This window comes from Condylostylus longicornis, unplaced genomic scaffold (assembly GCF_029603195.1).
Source record: "Condylostylus longicornis isolate FDR11 unplaced genomic scaffold, ASM2960319v2 ptg000145l, whole genome shotgun sequence".
NCBI classification, from domain to species: Eukaryota; Metazoa; Arthropoda; class Insecta; order Diptera; family Dolichopodidae; genus Condylostylus; species Condylostylus longicornis.
In genome coordinates, this window is record NW_026578113.1 from 416,132 (window position 1) to 439,544 (window position 23,413).

General features: G+C 23.5%; 1 protein-coding gene across 2 annotated transcripts in view; it reads right to left on the reverse strand.

Moving 5' to 3' along the window:
• Positions 1–23,413, reverse strand: part of LOC129615708 (protein kinase 4-like) — a 126,860-nt gene that overhangs the window by 62,625 nt on the left and 40,822 nt on the right. For both annotated transcript variants that reach the window (XM_055531066.1, XM_055531067.1), the window contains exon 2: positions 12,638–13,313. In XM_055531066.1, the coding sequence (XP_055387041.1) occupies positions 12,638–12,677 (40 nt within the window). In that variant the 5' untranslated portion in view covers positions 12,678–13,313. The remainder of the gene's footprint in view (positions 1–12,637; positions 13,314–23,413) is intronic.

The following is a 23,413-nucleotide window of genomic DNA, read 5'->3' on the forward strand; positions in this document are numbered from 1 at the left end:
TTCATTTAAAAAATAATCAATACAAAAATTTAAAAAAGTGACTACTATGACTGTTACAAATTTTTAAAAGTTTACTAGAGTATGGCTATCATATTATCATAGAAACAGTTGTTCGATAGCAGTAAAATTCAAGAGAATACATAGTGAAAATATCAAAGGATCAGTATGAGAGACAAAAATAAATATCTATATATAACTAAACATACAGCTTTTATATCCCAATTTCATTAATTCTTATAAATTGATTTTGAATACATCAAAAAATTTTATATCTGAAGACTAAAATTACATTCATTCAGCGTTACCATATTATTTTCACAGAAAATTTGGAGAATTTCGCCAAAAAATTTGAAAAATCTAGCAACATAAAAAAAAACTGGCATAATATCTGGTAAAAAAAAATCAAATTTTACATTTAATATAAAAAAATTATTTTGTTGGTTTACTATTAATAATATAAATAAAATAAAGCTTTCAGGATTTTTTTAACCAATTTTTTCTCCATTTCACTGTTATTCTTCTTAAAGTTGCTGCATATCTGAATTCACAATAATATAATTATTATCCAGCTTTAGCGTTAATTCATTCACAATAAATTTTTTTATTTAATATATTAATTCTTTAAATACTCAATTATCGTTTGAGCAATATTAAATCACAAAACCTTCGATCTAGTAGACCTTCGAAAAATTTGAAAAATCAGATAAATCTGGCAATATGGGAACACTGCATTCTTTACAACGATCATATTATTCCCTGTTGGTTACACATACATACACATTAAATATTTTTCTCTATTTTTTAACAAATATATACCATTACAAATATTATGATTAATCGTTTCTAAACATTTTTTGCATATACATATATACAAACTAGTTATACAATTTCATACACTCGCATTTTTATAAAAAAAATTGTTCTTTTTTTGAAAAATCATTCTAATTTACACGTGCCAACATTTTCTTCTTTTGAAAAAACATTTTTTTTCCCTATATATCATAATAAAGCATGTACACATTATTCATATAGAATATAAAAATATTGAAAAAATATAAGTACACATACTGCTAAATAATAATAACGTATTTCATACACATATAAAAAAAAATTCACACCTAAAAAACACAAAATCAACTACTCATGTTAAAAGAAAAATCACCTCTTTTTTTTTTCCTCTAAATTCTCATTTACACACTTATATTATGTGAGAGGATAAAACACATTATTTTTTTTTTCAAAAAAATATGCCAAATAATAAATATTTTCAATATATAGGGAAAAAAATAACTATGTTCTTTGCAAAGTACCTAGAAATAAAAAATTGTATTACCTATATGTTCATATCCGGTTTTAAAAATTTAAGTATTGAAAATAAAATTTAAAAATAATAGAATTTAAAATAATAAATATAAAAGTATAAACTCAAAAAAAAACAAACAAGGAAGAACAAAAAAATAAAAGGACAATATTAATATTTTAACAATCATAATAAAATAAATAAACTCTTAACTATATAAAAAAAAAATTGAAACACACTATTTAAAATTAAAAAAGAAATATATTGTTAGTATTAGTTATATAAATTTAATATATACACATTTCCTGTATATAGAATACCAATTCGATATAACTCCAAAATTTTAATTTTGTGGCAGACAACAATCAAAAATTTTTGTCAATTAATTGAAAAATTGCAAATTTTTTGATTTATGAGCGTTTCATTCATTATCTAATTATAATTGAATAAATTTCTTTAACAGGTGGCAACCGACGAACTGGTAGAAAATATTTTACACTTTCCCCTTTTTCTTTTGTAATTATCACTCTTCTCATACCTTTATACTCTGTACCTTCATAATATTTTATGCTCTCTTACTCAGTGTTAATGTTGATATGCTGAGTAAAACGCTTACTGTGAAGTTGAGAGAATTTCATTAATAACAATTCGATGAATTTCTTAAAAACTTCACACTGTACTTTAAAGTTAAAGGCTACAAATAAGATGTGATTTCAAATATGGCAATGGTATTAAATTTAAGAAGCCAAAAGTGAAGAAGAAATTTTGACGTATTTACTCGTATATTTAATTAATTATTGAAAACTTAATTACTGCATTCTCTTTCTAAAAGAATGCTACTTTAAAGCCATTAATTTTAATGCAGAATATAAAGTGTGTTTTCAAAATTTCTAGGATCATAAAACAAAATTATTAATTTTTTATACTATATTCTGTAGTTAACTATAAGTTGTGAATAACCAAGAAACAATTAACAATTATGAACTCTAACTGGAAGATGGCTAAATTCAACAAAACCGACCGAGTTAACAAAAATTGAATAAATAGATTAAACGTTTCTGAAGAAAAATATTATAGCAAGGAACATCTACTTTTCAAAACACCTCAGTTAGCCATTTGCTTTTTAAGAAATATTTTCGTCATTTCCCACTTAGAATAATTATGAGGATGAAGAGAATTCATATCAGGAGAATTAAAATATTATTGGAGAATTAAGAACTCCATTTTGTGACTTACACTATATAACTTCACTATGAAAAATAAAATAAATTTTACCACTTCTAATTTATAAGTAAACATAATTTTCAAATAAGTACCAACTTTAATTACAAATTTCAAAAAAGCAACAAAATCGAACTTATACATTTTAATATTTGAAATGAACTCTACTCCCAAAATATAGTCCTACCACAATAAACATTTATTTGCACATATTACAATTACGTATGTACCAATACAACATGGTTTTCCTTTTTTATTTTTCTAAAAAAAAAAATATCCTTTTTCTCTTTTTTAATATGAATATCCTTTATTTTTTTTTTTATTTTGTTTGCTTTCATTCTCATTTCTCTTCATATAAAATAGTGTATTTGGTAAAATTAAATGTACTAATATATTTTTTTTTATTTTTTTTTTTTTGTATTTCGCGTAAATTAAGACCGTACATTTTGTTTTTTATTCTGTTTCTATTATATTTATTTTCTTCCGTTGAATATAACATTCAATTTTAATAAAAACATCCTTCTATATGAATCCTTTTTTTTTTAAATATTCACAATATACTCTTTATGTGATTTTTTTTTTTTTATTTTTCAATTGTTATTCAATTTAAATGTTTTAAAAGTTAATATAGGCCTCTGAAGTCCCTTTTGTTTATTTTGTTTGAAAGGCAAAAAAAAAAATATAGAGAGAAACGCGCTCTACATAAATTTTGTAATTCGTTACGTATTTTAACACAATTTAAAAGTGTATAAAATTATATATATATATATATGAAGGATATACATATACGTAGTACATGTTACATTCCGTAAGGATGTAATAATTTTGTCCTTTTTTTTTAAAAAAAATGACGGTCAATAAATATTTTGTGCCCTTTTTCGTGTTTTTCTTTCTTAAGTTTTTACTATTTTTGTTTGTTTAACAACACTTTTTCCAATAATATATAAGTTATATATTTATATAATATATAAGTATATTTTCTTAAGTAATAAAATAAATATATTTTTCAAAAGAAAATTCACAATAAGAAATATGTGTTCGATATATCCTTGTTTTTTTTTTTTTTTTTTCAAAATTTACAAATATTCTCGTATTACATGTGTTAATTTTGAATGTGAATTACAAAACTAATATACTTGTATATAACTATAACTATAATATATATATATATATATATATATATATAATTTATTTATTATTGAATATTATTTTTTCTTTTTCTTTTAAATATTCGGAGACGTGTCAAAATTTTTACCTAACTATAATTTCATTTAACAATTTACAATTAAAAAAATTTACAAAATCCATAAATTCACAATAGCACACAATTAAAATTTTTATATGCATATACTCTTAATACACATACAATTACACAACAATTATAAGGAATGTATATGAATATTTCCTTTGGTGTTTTTTTTTTTGCATGTTATTTCTGTTAATGTTAAAGTTGAATACCACTGTTTAATTTTATAATATATAGGGTAAATATATTTATATGTATACCGCAAAAATACACAATATATCTTATATATAATTAGTACGTAAGGTATAAAATGTGTGTGTGTATATAAGTATAAGAAATATTTATTATCCAATATTTATTTTTATTTTCCTCTTCTATTTTTATAGAACATTTTAATTTTTTTTCTTTCAAATGCTATTTTTCGATTTTTGCGAAAATAAATCTAAATTTTATGTATATACAAAATAAGTACGTAACACTTTTCAACCGCGTATCGCGCGCTTTGCTTGACCATTTTAAACTACAGAAACTAAAAGCAATAAAAAAAAACGAGAAATAATAAAAAAAGGAATTACTTTTTGTTTTCTTTTTTCAATTTAAATTATTAGAAAGTATTTTTCAATTCGAATTTTATACGTAATATTCACCTATATATTAGGCTTTAAAAGTATTATCCATTCTTTTTTTTGTGTAATTTTCTCTTGTATTTTAAAGAAAAGTTGATTTTATAAAGAAAAAACGTGTATTTTTTACAAAACACAAATACAAACGCAAAAATTAAAGTAAGTGAAAAATAAATGTAGAAAAAAAAATTCTTATACCTAATAAAATTGAAAAAATAACAATAAAGAATGACATACTCTTGTAGGAAAAATATCACGAACAATACGAAATATACAAAGCTAACAATATAATAAGAAATAAAGGACATTAAATATTTTCTATATATTTTCAACTCTTACACGTATTCACGTACATACATACTTAACTACATGCAAAATGATTTTTTTTTTTGTGTGTGTACAAGAAATATTTACGAAATTATATTTAACCTAAAAAAAATAAAAGCGTGGGTTAAAACTACTTCGCGAAATATAACAAAAAAAAAAACAAAAAAAAAAAATTTTTTAACAAAAAAATAAGGAAAATGCTGAAGTCATTGTGGTATAAAAAAAAAGAGTTTAGGAAAACAGAAAATAGCAACAAACAAAAACCAATTACATTTTGATTTTTTTGTTCTTGTTTTTTTTGACAAAATGACAATATAACAAAGAGGGTGTTAAAAATCAGTATTGCCATTCGAATGCAATTGACATGATATGAAAATTTCTTGAGCCAAGAGTCTTCTAACGTCATAATATTTGTAATTCAAAATTGATCAATCACGAATCTAATTAATTTAATCAGTTCAATTTGATTTTCAGAAAATATTTTATACTAATAGCAAATATTTTTTTTATAAATTCCTCGAGTCGGTCATGTCTTATGCATTTTTTAACCAAATCGGAAGATCAAATTGCAAATAATGAAATCGAAAACCCACGCTGCACTTTATGTTTTCGAGGTTTTTTAAATTCTAGTAATAAGAAACGGAATCACAATCAGATATCGGACTGGGAATGAGAATAGTTTAATCAAATTCAAAAATAAAAATTGGAGTTAAAGCCATTTGAAAAAAATTGCATAAAACGAAATAAATTGTGTATATTTCATATTTATAATAAAATAATTTCCTATAGGTTTGATTACTCCAATTTTGTTTGAGAAAAAAGTTTGAAAAAGAGTTTGAATGTTGTTTGGAATAATTTTTATTTAAAATGCTTCACGAGGTAAGCTGTACAGAAATTCTATTATACAGAAATAAAAACTAACATCCTATAAATTTAAAAATCAAAAATTTGAAAATTATTTGCGATACAGAAAATTTGTTCAAAATTTGCATGGCAACACTATTAAAAAATTAAGCGAAAATATAAATGAAAAAACTAATGAAATTTTTATAATAATTACACTTTAAGGTACTGTTATAATAATAATATTTAAAAATATTAAGTAAATTAAATTATTTCGCCTAAAGTTATGCTTTAAATTCAGTAATATAATATATGTTATGCATATAAGGAACCCAAGTAGCATTTAAACAATATTATAACTTATTACACATAATATGCATTTAATAATATTGCAATGAGTTTATGATATAAAGTCATACGATAAGCAAAATTTTATAAAATAAAATATTTGTGATATTTAATTTACTGTATTTTATTAGTATTAATCACACACTACTTACTTATGCTCATATGGTTTTCATAAGGACATATAGTTTAATTAAATATTGTACTTTAAGTTGTACTTAGTTACACATTGTATTCATTACATAATATACTCGTATTTCTTATATTAATTCCTGTGTTACTAATTAACAATTAACATAAATTAGATTAAGAAATATAAATAGTTGCACGCATATTTCTTATACAAGAAAAAAAAAACATGATTGTTAATTGTTATTAAATACAATGTAATTATGTACGAATATTACAGTAAAATTTATTTTATGAAACACCATAACAAAAGAATTACATTGCAATTGCTTGTATGCAAAAAAATTTTTAAAAAATTATTGAAATAATTCCAGCTACTATACAATATTATTAAGAATATTTGAATTACAAGTATGGGAGTCCTTAAGATCTAGAGAACTGCTTAGTAAAATTTTAATAGCCTTCTTAGACTGAGAAGAAAAATTAAGGTTTCTTTTAGGTTCAAATTTAATAATCTTTTGATTTTCAAGAAATAAATTCTAACATACTTGATGATTTGAGTCCCAAGAATTAAATATGCACGTCATTCTTTCAAATATTTTACACATATTTCTAAAAATAATTCAACTAGCAAAGGATATTACTGTCCTAGAAAATTTATTATAAAACCTTTACAATTTTTCTTTTTTATTTTTTTAAGAATTTTTAATTACATTTTTATTTTAAAATTGCATGCTAAAATAAATATCATTATAGTAATGTAACAATTACCTACCGGTAATTGAATAATTAATTTAGAATTAATTTAGCTGATGACAAAAATAAGAATTATGAAAAGTTTTTCCTGTAATTTTTGATTTATGAAATCATTTTTTTTTTTAAACATTGTTTAAAGAATTTACAATATTACTTATACAGTCCGTATTGAATAAGGTACAAATGTTTTAAATGTGTGGCAATGAGGCAAAATTATGGCTGTGTTAATTTTGCACGAAATCGAGAATACTTTAATTCCCATACATAGTCCAGTTAAATGCTAATGTCGGACAATTCAAAATCATAAATTCCTTGCAACTCAGAAGCAAAATAACCTCACACTAAATATGGGATATTGTAAATCTAAAATTCTAATAATTTAAATTTATTTTAACTTGAGAACGTACTGAAAATTCGATTTAATTTTGCTTAGAATTTAAAAATTAAATTCTGTGAAACTGCAATTCATTTATTCACACAATTCTGTAAATCTTCATTTGCTATTTGGTTTCATTAAAAGTAAATTTAAAGTTTTATTAACCACAAAAACAGCAAGTGATATAAAATATATGTAACGTATTCCATAAATGTTTGTGAACTTTAGCAGAGATCAAGCGGAAAAAAACACCCTACATTTAATAACACAAAAAAAAAACACATAACAAAGAAGAAAAAGTCCTTTTACCGCGATATGTGTGCAAAAGTTTTTAAAAGTGGCGTTCTGTTACAACGATTTTTTTTTTTCTGTGTTTTTTTTTTATACCTTTTCTCTGACAATAATCTTTATTAGTTATAGAGTTGAACAAAAAAAAAATAAAAGTATTGTATAATGAAACATGAAAAACATTTTTCTTTATTACACAACGGGGGAGTTTTAAAACGATTTAACAGCAATTTAGTTTTATGGTCACTTTCGAGGTATACACACTTTTGAATGAATAACAAAAAATAAAATAAAATATTAAATTACTTGCAACATTAGGATATAATATTTTTGAATTGCAACCGAATTGTGACATGTTAAGCAAAAATTTCTTAAGCTTGGATAGTAGTTCTGAAACTTATATAAAATTCTGAATTTCAATTTCACCTCTCCACTTAGGTAATCTACATTCTGCCTTAGAATGAACTTGGAAATAATATACCTTACCTTCTATGCGCTCCCAGACAGCAGGGTGGCGTCGTTGGCGCTTCAATCGAGTCATATTCAAGTAAGGAATCTGACGTCTCTTTCTATCGACCTGTCCCTTTTTGTGTAATTGATAGTACATGAAATGTCAATTTCTACCGTTAGGGGCAGACCTGATGTTCTACTTGAGGAGGAATCGAATTTTGGCTGGGAGACTAATGAGTGATCATTTGAATTATCATTTGAAGCTGTTATTTCCATCTTGTCCAAAGAAGTTCTCTTGAGAGTTACAGGGGGTAGATCGGAATCGGGTTCGTGCTATTACTGGGTTCTTCATTGGCCATTGTCCGTGAAATATCACCTTCACAAACAGAGCAAATCGTACTCCTTTTTGCGTAGATTGTGCTGCGACGATAAAGGGACAACCACACATATTCTGTGTTTCGGCTCTCTCAGAGTTCGGATGCTCATGGCCAACTCCCAGAGGGATATCTACGGCTTAGAACCGATGTAGTATAAGTGGGTTGTGGGAAAGCTACAATAAGCCATGGCTGGCTACGATGGTTGGAGAGGAGTATAGTTCCTTTGTCCATATCTCTTTTCAATTATTCAAAAATCTACACTTATCTTCACAAAAAAAAAAGTCTACTACTTAAAAATTCACACTGAGAAAAAATGTATTAACAAACGAAAATTCAAATTTATAATACCTACATACCATAAAAACAATAACAGTTTTCTGCCCTTATAAAAATTGAACACCGTATAATATTTATGGAAAACTATAAAATAAGAACAACAAAAACATATTTTCACGCAAATACAAACTTATATACTAAAAATATTGCATATAAAATACGTTTGTGTGTAAGAAAAAAAAAATTGTAATTTTAGAACAGTTTAAATAAGTACCTATTTATAAAGTGTTTGGACTACGAAAAAAAAAACAATCTAACTGTCACAATAAAACTGTGACATTTATTTTTCTTTTTTATTAAAAAAAAAAAAACGTATGTTAGAGTTTTTTGTTTTTCAATTCAGATTTTAATTTCACAGTATGAAAAACGTAATAGAAAACTATAAAGGATATCGACATCTTGGGGTCATAACAAATGTACGTAATAATGTAGTGTATGTTCCGATTATTTTCTAAATGAGATTGTAAATTTTTTATTTTTTATTTTTATTGTCTTTCTTTTGTTTGGTAGTCATTTTACAACATTTACTGAAAACTATTTAAACATAATTTTTTTAAGTGTGTTTGTACTTGACAATTAAAGGATAATTTTAAATTGAAATAATTATTGTTTTGGTATAAGTTTTAATCTGGCGTCTTACAGCTTATAACTAAGAATTTTTCACAATAAAACTCAAACCGTAGTGTTTATATGTTATAGTGCCAGAGTTAAATAAAAAATGTTAAAAAATTTGAAGGAGCTACTTTGATTATGTAGCAATTTTAAGAGCAAATGTTCTATCTAAACGTCAGCTTTTAAGAATTTATTCTAAAACAAATTTTTAATTGGATATTTTCCAGTCTGAAAACCATTCCCGATGAAGTACCATATTTACCCAGGCCAAATTTGGATTCTGACTTAAACACCGATTGGCAGCGTCCTATACCTATATTCATTCATAATCGAGATCATAACTCCGAGAAATGTTCCGATGCGGTTTTTTTCGTTCAGTTGTTTTAGTTGTATAATATTAATCTATTGATGGAATCTATTTCGAAATTAATAGATTCCATATGCTAACTTTCAAATCACCGACTTCATAACAAATGACTACATAGGCTAATTCCCAAGTCACCGACTCGAATATCTTAAAATGCCCATTGTTTAATACATTAATGTTCTAATTTTGTATTAAAAACGTAATATAAAAATCAAAGTCATCCTTTACAATAGAATGTCCTTAAGAAATTTAAAATAAAAATTTATTTCTTATAAAAATTAAATAAGTTTTATAAATACTTAAGCGTACAAAAAAATAAGTGTTTTATGTTTACTTACGTTATTGGTATGAGAAGAATAAAAAAAAAACACAAAAACAACCTCGTAACCTGCTGTTTAACTTATGAGAATAATTCTAAAAAAAAAATTTTTAATAGCAATTTGTTGAATAAAATTACGGCAAATATTTATGGTTACAATAGGAAAGTTATTCAAAAAAAAAAAGGATATTTACGTATTTTAAAGGATAACTATTTAACGGTATAATAATTACATTTTATGTCCACCCTACAGTTACGTTAATTTTCTATTCTAGTGGTTTTTTTTTCTATTTAGTGTATACTAACTTATTTATTTATAAAATGTTTCTATAAATATAACAATAATTTTTCTTGAGGTTAATGTTTTATTATATTACTGTCATTTAAATGTCTATCACAGTGGTAAAATGACGCGATTTATTGTTAAAAAAAAAAATTTATATAATAAAGGAATAAAGTCAAAAGAAAATAATGTTAATAATAATAAAATAAATTGAGATTTAATTAAAATATTCTAAATAGTGATTAAAAACCTTAAAATAAAACAAATAAGATTAGTTGCTGTCCGCATATATTTTTATATTGTCCATAATGTTAGAATTAAACTAATTTTCAATTCACTAACATTGATACAAAAAAATATTAAGGAATATTAGATAATTCAAAAAGTTTCCCTTATAATTATTGTTAGTTTTGGAAATTACTTGAATTATGTTAAATCTATTAATAGTAGGAGATTTTAACCCAACCTAAACCACACCTAAATAGTCATAAACTCCTAAAACTAGTCAAATTAATAACGTGTTTTTCTGTCTACATTCCGTTAAGGAAGACACGCAAGTCTTAGCACTTTTGGTAAAATTGAGAGGACTCAAACGGTCTTTCTGTCCGCTATTCTCCCCCATAAGTTTTTGAATAAAATAATTCTAAAATTCAAAAATTTACCTAAAAATTGTACAGAATATCGAAAAAGTCAAAATATTTTTCTTAGCACATTCCTTTTTTCATGTATTAAAATTCACTGCAGAAGTCATAATTGCAAAATCAATAAAATTTTAAATACTAATCAACAAAATTTCAATCTTATATTTCTTCTCCTGAAATTATGCAATTTAAAAAAAAAAACCACTGTACATATAAGAAAAATTATCTGACCAACAGTGCAAGACCCTTTTAACCATAGGGTCTCAAGCTCAAAACCTGTTTGAATTATAATGTGATTTTCGAGCAAGAAGGATTTTTTCTAAAATGTATACAAAATTTCTCTTTATTTTCGAAGGTAAGAGGTTCAGAAGAAATGCAAAAATCTAATCGAGAAAATGAGTAATATTATTGATATAACGAAATGTTCATTAGAAAAAATGACAACTGTGAATTCAAAAGTGAATAAAAAGTGTAATGAAAAAGCGACATACACGATTAGACTGTAATATGAAAGCAATTACCATATAATATTTGATATTGAACAAACAAAAGCAAAACAAAAAATATTAATGACCTTATAATGGAGTACTACAACAGTCTCATGCAAACAAGAAAATTCATGACCTGTAAATTACTTACTCAATAAATATGCTCAATTCTTCTCAATTCTTGAACAAGTTATAATAACTTTTACGATTTTATATCGTTGCATAAATGTTTACATTACATTTAAAACACCATATTTATCGAATGGAAAAGCGAAAATTCATATATTTATATATATGTATATACACAGTGCCGGATCTACCATATATGCAAAGTAAGTATATGTAAGGAGCGCTGGAAAACAGAGGCGCAATTACTATGCGCAATTTGCAATGCTTATTGAATATTGTTAATTGAAAGCACGGACGGTTAGGAGGAGCGAATTTTATATGCAAAATTCAATTTTTTAAAATTTATTTTCTATTCGATTTATTCATAAATCAAATGATAAAAAAATAAACGCACTCTTCAAACTAAAACTCCTTCTAAAATCATTCAAAGTAAATAATGTTAGAAACACTTTTCTTTAACACTATTGTTATTACAAATAATTGCCACTCTTTTATTAATAATATTCCCAGAAATTTATACCTTTCTCAAATAAGTCAAACTCATACATTAAAAATAAAATATTTTTATTTATAATTTTTTTCTCCGAAATTTATTTTACCATTTTTATCTGATTTACTACAATAATACCAATGTTTACCTTTAATTTTTTCTTTTATTATATTATAACTTCTTTTGTGTCCATATATATATATATATATGTATATATATATATATAGAAGAGGAACACTTAAAATCATATTATTTACTGACCATAAAGAACCTTCAATAATTTTATAATAAAAAAAAAAATAGCAAAAATCTAATAATCATAAAACCCACAATACAATAACAATTTACTCTCCATAAAAGCAAAAAAAAATTTATTACCTAAAAATTATTATTACAGAAAAATTAAGCTCATTTTATGAACACAGTAGGAGAATTAAAGGGAACTAACAAAAAAAAATCCAACCACCCAAACCAAAATGGGTAAAAAAAAATTATCATAAAAATCATCAACAACTCATTAATTTCTCATAAAATCTTAACACATCCATACATACATATGTATGTGTATTTTGTACATATCTATAGAATTGACATATTTACAAGTATATAATACATATTTAATTGCATATATTATATTTACATATATAAGTATAAATAATATTTATATAGAAAAACAAAAATTTATACTCACTTATTTGTAAACTTAGACAGTAAACAGCTTGTTGACTCATTTCTCATTAATCCACCAAATTATTATTGTCATACCGAAATAAAACCCAAAAAAAATTAAAACCGAACCAAAACAAAAAAAAAATTATCACTACTATTCCGAAAAAATTTATTTATCCTTTTTTTGGTTTTTTTCACTTTTAGTTCAAAAAAAAAATTGAAGAGAATTATTAAAACAACCCTACACAACACATTTACTGAGGGGTTCTTATTAATATTTTTTTTTTTTTGTTTTTTTTTTTCACCTCCTCCTCTTCTTTTTTTTTTTTATATACAATATTTTTTTTCCCCAAAATAAAATTGGGAATATTTATAACAAAAAAAATAATGATTCTAAACCTCAAAAACAGCAACAACAACACAAGAAAAATAAAAACTATATATAACGGTATATAGTTAAAAACTGACAGGAAAAAAGAATTTTGTATTTATTATATACTCGTATGTGTGTGAGTGTGTGTACACAAAATAATATTCACCCAAATGAAAAATATACGGAAAAAAAAAAATTAATTTTTTTTTTTTTTTATGTTTTCTCTTCAAGTTTTTTCACTTAATGAGTTCTTCCACCAAAATAGTACCGACAAATCATTTCCATAATTACATTATTCACCATCGCACGCCACCTGTTGTCACACCTGCAAAGAAATGTAAAAAAAAGAGAAAAGAATGAAAATTAAAAAAAATTTATAAAAAAAAAAATTTTTTTTTTTGTTTTGCTAAAAGGTGATGAATACAAAATTTTACGTTTGATATTTAGATATTATATGTATATGTATGTGTAAATAGAATTTTTCCATCAACAAAAGTCATTTATTTTGTTATATACTTATTTATAATTATAACAATCTTATATGATATAAAACAAATATCAAAAATATTATGTACACCTGTCACATGCGTTGATTTAAATGATCGAAAACTTAAGGTGGAAATGCCTAAAAAAAAAATATTTCAAATTCATCTATATAAAAATATTCTAAATAATTTAACCTTTCACTACGTAATAAATTGAATACTAAGGGGTAATCGAGGCTCTTTAGCTAAAAAAGGGAAAAGTGTTTATACCAGTTCGTGTATATCAAATGTGTCAATTTGACCTCATTCAGTAATTAAATTTAAATTTTGGAATATGGTAAATATAATGTTAGTTAACAGAAAATCTTGACAAATGCAAAATACAAAATTCTCATACATTCGTACGCTAAACTGTCTTAAATTTAATAAAATTTATTAAAAGTTATCGTTTTTGTAATTCGTATTTTATGAATATTCAATGAATTAATTTGTAAATAGGAAGATGGTATACTCAGAATGCTAATCGAAACGAAATTAATTTTTGTTAAAATGTGACATAATATGAAAGATGAGCTAAGCTTAATCCAACTACTTATTCGAATCTTTTTTTCATCACCCCGCTTCATAAGCTTTTTTATATTTCACTGTTTAATTTCGATTTAAATATTTAAAATCAATAATAAAAATAATATTTAACTTTTTCATTCTGCTTTGTTTTAAATAAACAATTCTACTGAAATGCTATACGATATGTATACGATCTATGAATATTGTACAATTACTATACCATAAATCATGCAACAAAATATGTAACATCATTATAAAAGAATTTTCTTAAACCAAGTTTTACACATATTTAATACATATAATATGTATAAGAGTTATATACTTATATGCAATTACAAGTTACATTTTTACAATATCGTAATATTTAATTCACATTTACATAATATTGTAATAAATATAAAAAAAAAAACAAGAAATAGTTCAAGAGCTCCCATAATATTCTCTCATAATATCAACTTTTATATATATATATATATATAACAAAAATTTTATTTTAATTTTTATCAGATTAACTCCCACATTTATTATAAAAAATTAACAACATTTCGGATCCTTCATGTAACATCATCATATTATTATTATTGTAAATATCCTAACATCAATATTCATTCACACATTTATATATTTTATAAAAATTCGTATTTCAACATTAATTCGATGAACATATATACAATTATGTATTCGTATATATATATATCATTTATATATGTATGTATACACATAAAAAATGATAAAAATAAATTAAAATAAAAGCAACATATTTTATTGTTTATTGATGTAGATCTAAATCTCATCTGTGTACAACAATAACAACAAACAAGACCCCACATAACAAAAACAAACTTGTATAATATAAACACATAAAATAAAATTATAGTAAAGAGAAAAAAAATTCCTTATGACAAAAGAAAATAACAATGAAAAATAAAGAAATAAAAATAATCTTAAAAATGTTAAAATTATACGGAAAATAAAAACAAAAGCAAAAAAAATACTAAAATTTCAAAGACGAGTCACTAAAAAAGGATATACGAGTACTTACGTGTGCTTATGAAATTTATGTATACATACACACATATACCACATACACACATGCATGTGAGACTTTAAAAGACAAGAAAAGAAGAAGAAAAGAAACAAAAACTCAATTTAATCAAATGAATGAATTTTTCAGTCAAAAACCATTCAAGATAACACAATAAAAAACGTTAAGATAATTGGATATCTTAAGAAAGAAATTTAAAAATGTGGAAAATTTTTTTCTCTTTCATTTTTTGCTTTTAAAAATTTTCTTAAATATTTTCCTAAAATTTTTTTTTATTGCTAAACTTATTACACAGTACTAGAATTTTTTTGTAATTTTATCTATTTTATTGTCTTAATAGTGAAGTTTTCATTTTTCTAGTAAATTTTGAAAGTTTTTTTTTATGAATTTTTAGGAAAATTTAACAAAAATATAAGAAAAATAAAGAATAAGGAAAAAATAATATGGTGAACAGATGATAGAATCTTCTTTTATTGCTCATTTTAATGAAATAAAAGTTATAAGGGTTGCAAAATTACAAGTTATTAATTGAATTGTTTCGAAAAGTAAAAGAGAAACCGTGGTATGAAGTAACCTTTCAGCAGTTTCAGAAGCCTTTCCTACCTTTCTCATATTGTACGTCAAAAATACAGCTATTTGATTGCTTATTTTTATTCCATAGGTTTCTACGAAAGTGCGCCCACATGCAAATGTACAATTGAATGAAATCAAGCAATCAAACAGTTTACAAACTGTATAATTTTTTACAAATATGATTGCAATTTTTAATTAACGCACTTGATTTGAATTGATGCAATAGTTTTGTTGCGTAAATGTGCCCGTAACGATCTTACAATTGAGCAATAATAACAAAACTAAAAATTGCATATTTTTCGGAGATGTAGCAATAAAAAATTTTAAAGAACTTTTTTTTGAACTTATTTTAAAATTATTATGTTTTAATTAAAAACTTAATTTCTTTTTAAGAATTTTTGCTGTATAAGGTTTTCTATATAAATTAAAAACCATTCTAGTATTCGAATTCAAAAAATTTTTTTTGTAAAATTTTAAAAATTTAAAATTTGCAGCAAAAATTTACTCTTACAAATACTGTAGAATATTTTTGAATTTCGACGAAAAATAATAAGTAAGCACTTACAGTAGATTAATATTTGGTATTTGACTAATCTTAAGTATTATTCTATTTAACTATTGCTATTAACCATTCACTAACTAAAATATGAAATCATGTCGATTTCCGAAAATATTGATATATATATACTATGTATACACATATATATGTAAACGTATACGTACATATATTAATAACTTAATTTTGAACAAATAAAAACAAAAACTTTTCGCCATCTTCTGGAACGCATTTAAAATTCAAAATTTAATCAAACTAAGCATTTTTCGAATAAAATCTTATTTATTACAAAAAAAAAAAATATTTATTGAATTTTCCGCTCTAATATTGATTTTATATATGTATATATATATATACTTATGTATATTGAATATATATCAAAGACTCTTCATCATAATAAAAGCAAATCATTCACAAAAAATCAATATTCGTCATACTAAGTAGATACTAGTACTAAGGCATAAAATCATTCAAGAACAAGAATTTTCAATATTCAATTTTATATTCGCGTATAAATATTAGGATTTTAAGAAACTAAAAAAAAATTTTTAATAATAAATATTTTTTTTTGTTTGGTTTGTCATACAACAACAAAAGAAAATTTATCTTTGATCAATTTATTTTTACATATATATTGTACATACATATATAGACAAACAAAACGTTGGCATACATACATTTTCAATATTTATACATTATTACCACACAATTTGAATAATTTAAGATTCTTATGTTTTTAGGGACTTTTTAACATTTTTATCTTAACTATAGAACAAAAAAAAAAAACAAAACATAAGAAAAGAAAAACCAAAATAATTTTCAGAACTTTTTAATTTTCTCATTTTGATGTTTAATAAAAATTCATAAAAAAAAATAAAAGAAACACCCGATCCCACTTCCACTCAATCCGACCCCCGAACTCCGAACTAGTTATACAAGAAATACTTAGGAAAATAAAAAAAAAACTAACCCGCTTCGCTTACACAGTTAAGAAAAATTTTTTTTCTTAAATTTTTTCCATTCTCTACGATTTTCATTGATAGAAAATTCGTCCTTTTGCCAAAATACAAGAACAAAATTGGAAAAAAAAAAAGGAAAAACTTTATTTTACGAATAATTTCATTTCCTCTAATTTTTTTTTTTCATTTTTTTTGCAAATTTAATTTTTTTTTTTTTTTGTTTTTAGTCGTTTCAGATCCATGCTGGGTTATTTCCTATCAAAAGAAAAAAAAAATAGAGAAAAAATTAAGAGATTTTTCTTTTTTTATATTTTCTATATGTGTGGCCACCCTCTGTTTGAAATTCAGATTTTTGTTTTTTTCTCTGGTTTGCTTCCCGTTTTGTATTTTTTTTTTCTTAATTTTCTCTTTCCTTCTTTATGTTGCGTTTCTTCGTTTCATTTCGATTACAATTTCTATTTTTTTTTTTCCGTTTTATCTTTTTTACATTTTTTGTTTTTTTTTTTTAGTCCTTCATATTATGCATACTTAGTTGGCATCTTGATAGGCGTCGTATTCAGAATATTGTCTTAAACAAGAAGACAAGTAAAAATAAGTTGCCGAAGGAAATGAAAAATAGAAAATAAATATTTAGAATAAAATAAAAGAAGAGAGAAAAAAAGAAATTTTTGACAATTTAGAAAGAAGAAAAAAGTGTGTGTTTTTTTATATATTTAAATTTTTTTATTTTTTGTCGTTTATACGATAACAGTAGTTTGATTTGAATATTAATGCATAGCTAGATTCAAAGACAATATGCAAGGGTAAAATATGAGTTCGCCTGTGAGATATGCAATTTTTTTTTTGTTTAGTCGTTATAGCGAACATTACAAATTTTAATGGTTACATACACGTTTTATAACACCAGTATATTCTTAAAATATTATAATTAACTATTATTCGAAATATTTACTAAATAAGTCAAAAATAATTTTTTTCTTACACAAATTTTACTCTTACAGAAATATGTTTACAAGGAAAACAAAGTGTCAAGTTGAGTTTTGCAATTTCTAATTTAATTTCTGTGTTATAAGAAATCTAATATACTGGGAAGTCATTTCGAAATTCCATAAATATATTTGATAATCAAGATTTCATGAGACCGACATGAGACATGAGATATTCAAGTACCCATTCAAAATTAATACTGATTGAAAGGACAACACAATTGAATAGTAGACAATAAAACTTTTTCTAAAAATTCAAGCTTCATTGAATAACTTAAATTTTCTTTTCTATCCAACAACTCCAATACACACTGTCTTTATTCCATGATTGCTCTTCAATTTATTCTCTTTTTAATTATACTTTAATTTTTCTTAATTGTCTTGTATACTTTAATCACTCTCATCTACATAATATCTCTTATACATTATTCACGTATATTGGATTAAATAAATACTTTTAGTTTTATAAAACTCTTAAAATAATTTCTTTTATTCTCAAAATTTAAATTTTCGACAGCCAGTCAAATAAAATTTTCTTAAAATTATTTATTTTAAGTAGCATTAAATTACATAAAGCCAAGTATTTTTGATGATTATAAAAGGAAACATATATGAAAAACGGAAGAAAAATGAAAGAAAATTAAAAAAACAAAAAGAATAATAATAATAATAAAAAAATAAAAATTAAAAGAGACACAATAAAGCAAATGAGAAAAATCAGAAGAATAACATGACAAACAACAACAACAACAGTAACAGCAACAGCAACAGAAACATTATTATAATGAAATTTAAATAAAATGAAAAGGTTAATGTTCCAATATGTTGTTTAATACCGTTAAAAAGACCTTTTTTATAGCTGTTATATGAACCTTTTCCTTATTATTTTCTTATTTTTCTTTATTTCATTTTAAATAAGAATTTTTGTTTTGTTTATATTGTTTTTTTTTTTTAAAGACCATTGGCGATTCAACAAATGTTAAATATTATGAAGAAAATACAAGTATAATACTTATACATTATGAGTTTATTATACAATAGTTTTTTTTATATTTTTAACTTTTATATTGAAATATTTTCAGAATTTAATATTATATTATTCATATACTTGTAAGCCAAACATATATAAATACGTATACACAATAAATATGTATACATATACAGGGTGTTCGAGATTCAATGGAATTCCCGAAGCAGAGTAATAAAAAATTTTTTGATTATACACTTAAATATCTCTGAAAATTAAAAATTCTTTGAAACCACTAATATATCCTTAGAATGAGAATTTCATTAGCTCTAAAATGGGTATACAAAATTGGCTTTATCTGTCATACTTATTGAATTATTAATAAAAATATAAAAACTTAGACAGTTTTCAGATATTCCAACTTTGAGGCCAAATAAGTCGAGAAGGAGGTGTCAAGGAATGTTTTTTGTTCGATTGAATGAATTCTTTCACCCTAATTCAGGATTTCCATTAAGTCTCAGATACTCTGTATATGAATTGTAAGTTTATATAAGTATAATGAAGGAGAATAATAAAAAGGATAATAAATTCTTTTAAGTAATTTTGTATTAAATTTCTTTTTGAAAATTAAGTCCTTTTATAACTTAAATGGCTTTTCTAAAATGAAAAAAGAAAAAAAATTTTCATCTTAAGGATATATTTTCCTTTTTATTCATTTCTTATTTTCTTTTTTGTGGTTTTTATGTTCTTGTTTAAATGGAAATTAATAGATAAGCATATGTAAGGTCAAGAAGAATTTTTTTTTTTATTAAGAAAATAAAATCATTTGTGAAAATTTATTTTAAAGATTTTCTTTTCGTTTTTTTTTTTTTTTTTAATTTTTGCTAAAAAATTTTATGTTATAAAAAAAACTTGTTTTGGTTTAAGTTGTATTGGGATTTTTGTTATAGACTATACGTATTGAGAATAAATACAAAAAAATATTAGAGACCTGGGTCTCATAAACAGGAATAAGAAGAAAAAAAATCAACTTTCATTTATGATGGGCTTAAAATATTTATACTGTGAGAAATTTTTAATAGGAAAGCATTTCTAATAATAATAATTAATTGAAAATGTGTTGTGAAAAAATAACAATAAAATAAATTATAACAAAATTTAATTCAAATTTTTTGGAGACAAATTCCTTAATCCGAACATAAAGCTTAGTAATAACATTTAGTTTATAAGTAGTGCCATACAAAAGATAATTTTTGCGATTACACAGCAAACTATTTTTTTGCGGGACGCTAGTGAGTATTAAGTTTCTTAATTTCAAACAATGCCACTCAAGAAAAGTAGTTCTATTGTGTAATTACAAAAATTGTTTTCTGTAAAGCACTGTATACACAATGGTAAAAATTATTAAACACAATTGTACGAAAAATTAATTATATATTGAGCCGGGATATCTAGTTAACTGTGGGTAATTTTTAATTTACACTTAAATAAATAAGGATATAATATATCAAAATCAAATTTTAAACGAATGTTGCTTAGCAAAGAATTATAAATTTTTATGTTATAATTAATTCAGAAATTCAATTAATAATTTCCTATATGCAATCAATCAAAGTAGGATTTTGATATTTAAGTTGTTTAGATTGTTAATTATTGAGTCATTGATAATGTAGAATAGTTTTAAGGTTTCGAAGTGACTTTTTTCAATATAATCATAAATCAACTCTGGAGAAATTTTCTATCAATATAAACTGGTTTTTTTGAAAGTGGTATAAGTCCATTTCTTTACATATTCAGATATTTATGGGCTTGTGTTTGAATCAATTTAAATATTCTGGCCATAATAACATAATTTGTTAGTTTTATGTCTACATAGAACTCTGTTGAAATTTTGATTGTAAATAGTGGAGAGAAGTTGTCTATAAATCACTAAAATTACCATTAACTTAGCCTTTTTAACAAGTGGACTTATACCACTTTCAAAAAAACCAGTTCATATATGAAGAATTTAGTTATTTTGAAGGGAAGTGCATCCATTGGTAAAGCAATTATTGTGGACAAGTTTACAATTATTCCAGTGTAGTCTATATTCTATTCAACTTTTTTTTCATAAAATATGTATAACAAATTTTGAACATTTTCGTTTTTTAGTTGATAATTAGTTTTTTATGTTATCACACTTATTATCATTGATCGTTTATATTGTATCCTATATATATATAAAAGGTTTAACTATATTATTCTAATGTGTCTAATACCAGAACGTAATATATTTCCTTCACTTTTAATCTATATACTTCTGAATTACTTTATAATTTATTTATACACTTGCATTAAAATCACAATACCAAAATTATAAACTGTTAAAAATCTAAAATATTTTTTTGATTAATTTTCAATTTCATTAAAATAAAATATTAAATTTCCTTGCACGCAATTACTGTTAATATTATTCTCCTGATTAAATTATATTACAGTCACTTTATTTGCACAAAATTCCATTTAATTTTTAACTATAAAATTCAATTTAAAAAATTTGTGTTATATGTGAAGAAAACTGTGCCGATTTTCATTTTTCTTTATTTTCGGAAAATTGAAAATTCTTTTTTTTTTTTAGTCTTCTTCTACTTTCTTTGGTATGCAAAAATAACTTTATTTTTTTTTTTAATAATTTTTATAATTCCACTAGAACGCCTATAATTTGAGCTCTACATACAATTTGCAAAAAATTTTTCTCATTTTTTTTTTCCTTTTTGTTTTTTTCGTTTAAATTTTTTTTTAACATATTTTATATAATTCGGATATAAAAGGATAATAAAATAAGAAAACGATATATAATATATGTATATTGAATAAGAGAGGGAGTGTCGGAGATGAAAAATATATAAGCACGTCTAATTTACGATAATGACGATGACAACAATAATGACGTGCCAAAAATTACCTATCAAAGGTGAATACCGAAAATATTTTTGAAGAAAAAATATTTTCGGTATTCCCCCCCCCCCCCCCTTTACTATGTTTGTATATGTCACAAAATCAAAGTAACAGAACCGCTATAACAACGCAACGAACACGTTATAATTGTTTAAAAAGACGTACACGTATAATTTTTAAAAATCAAAATCACTTCAAAAAAAAAAATTATTACCAGGCACGCCTATGCCAATGAAAAAAAAAAATGTTATTTTTCCCTTAAAAATTTCCTTTTTTTTTTTTGTTTTTCTTCTTATTTTTCTTATTTTCTCATTATTATCATTATTATTTTGGTATCATATTGACAAGCACCAATGAACGTTGTATAGCCTAGGTTCTATAATAATATTTTTCTAGATCATTTTCTTATTGTTTTTTTGTTATTTCTTCTTTTTGTTTTTCCTAATTTTTCTTTTCTGCATGCCTTGATTTCTTTAAATATTATTATTGGTATCTGTTTGTTTGTTTGTTTGTTTATTTTTCTCTATTTATCTACAATAACTTTTTATTTTGAAAGTTATGCAAAACTTGTATTTCGGATTGTAATACGCATAGATGCAATGAATAAATTTTGGTATTCATAAAATGAAATTTTTAAGTATTTTAAAATAAAAACAACTCAACTTCATTTTAACATTAAAATTCTTGAATTTCAAAATATGTATAGAGTAATTTTGCAGCTACCACTCAATTCGAGCTACAAACGAAATGATAAGCTCAATTTAATCACTTATATTTATAAATTATACGTTGTTATACGTAGCGCTCCACGTAGCATTACGATATGATGGGTAAATCAAGTTTGTTTGGGTTATATTATGACATAAGGGAGTTACTGGAAGGTGCTGAGATCATTTCTAAAACTATAGTCATTGATATTCTGTTAATGCCAATAATTTTTTCATAAAAAATAATATTTACTGAATGCTATCAAATAATAATAAACTAATTATCAGAGAATATTTAGAAAAGACGCATAGCTATACGAAATAACACTTCAATTGTATTATTAAAAATATTAACTCTTGAAATTTAATATTCAATATTAAATTTAATGTCAATACTATAAAATTACTTAGACAACAATTTATTTCTGAACTAAGTAATCTTAAATCTGGTGTCCAGTTTTTTAGCAAAGCAAAGAGAAAGAAATCTAGCATTTGAATTAAAATTAAAAATTTGTTAAATCAAAAATTGTTACTATTCTTCCATTTCATGAATTATTTTACTGTTATTACCTTAGAGAAGGCAAGATTAACGTCAAATATTTTCTCTTTTTCTAAATTTTTTTTTTGTTTTGATTGGAAATTC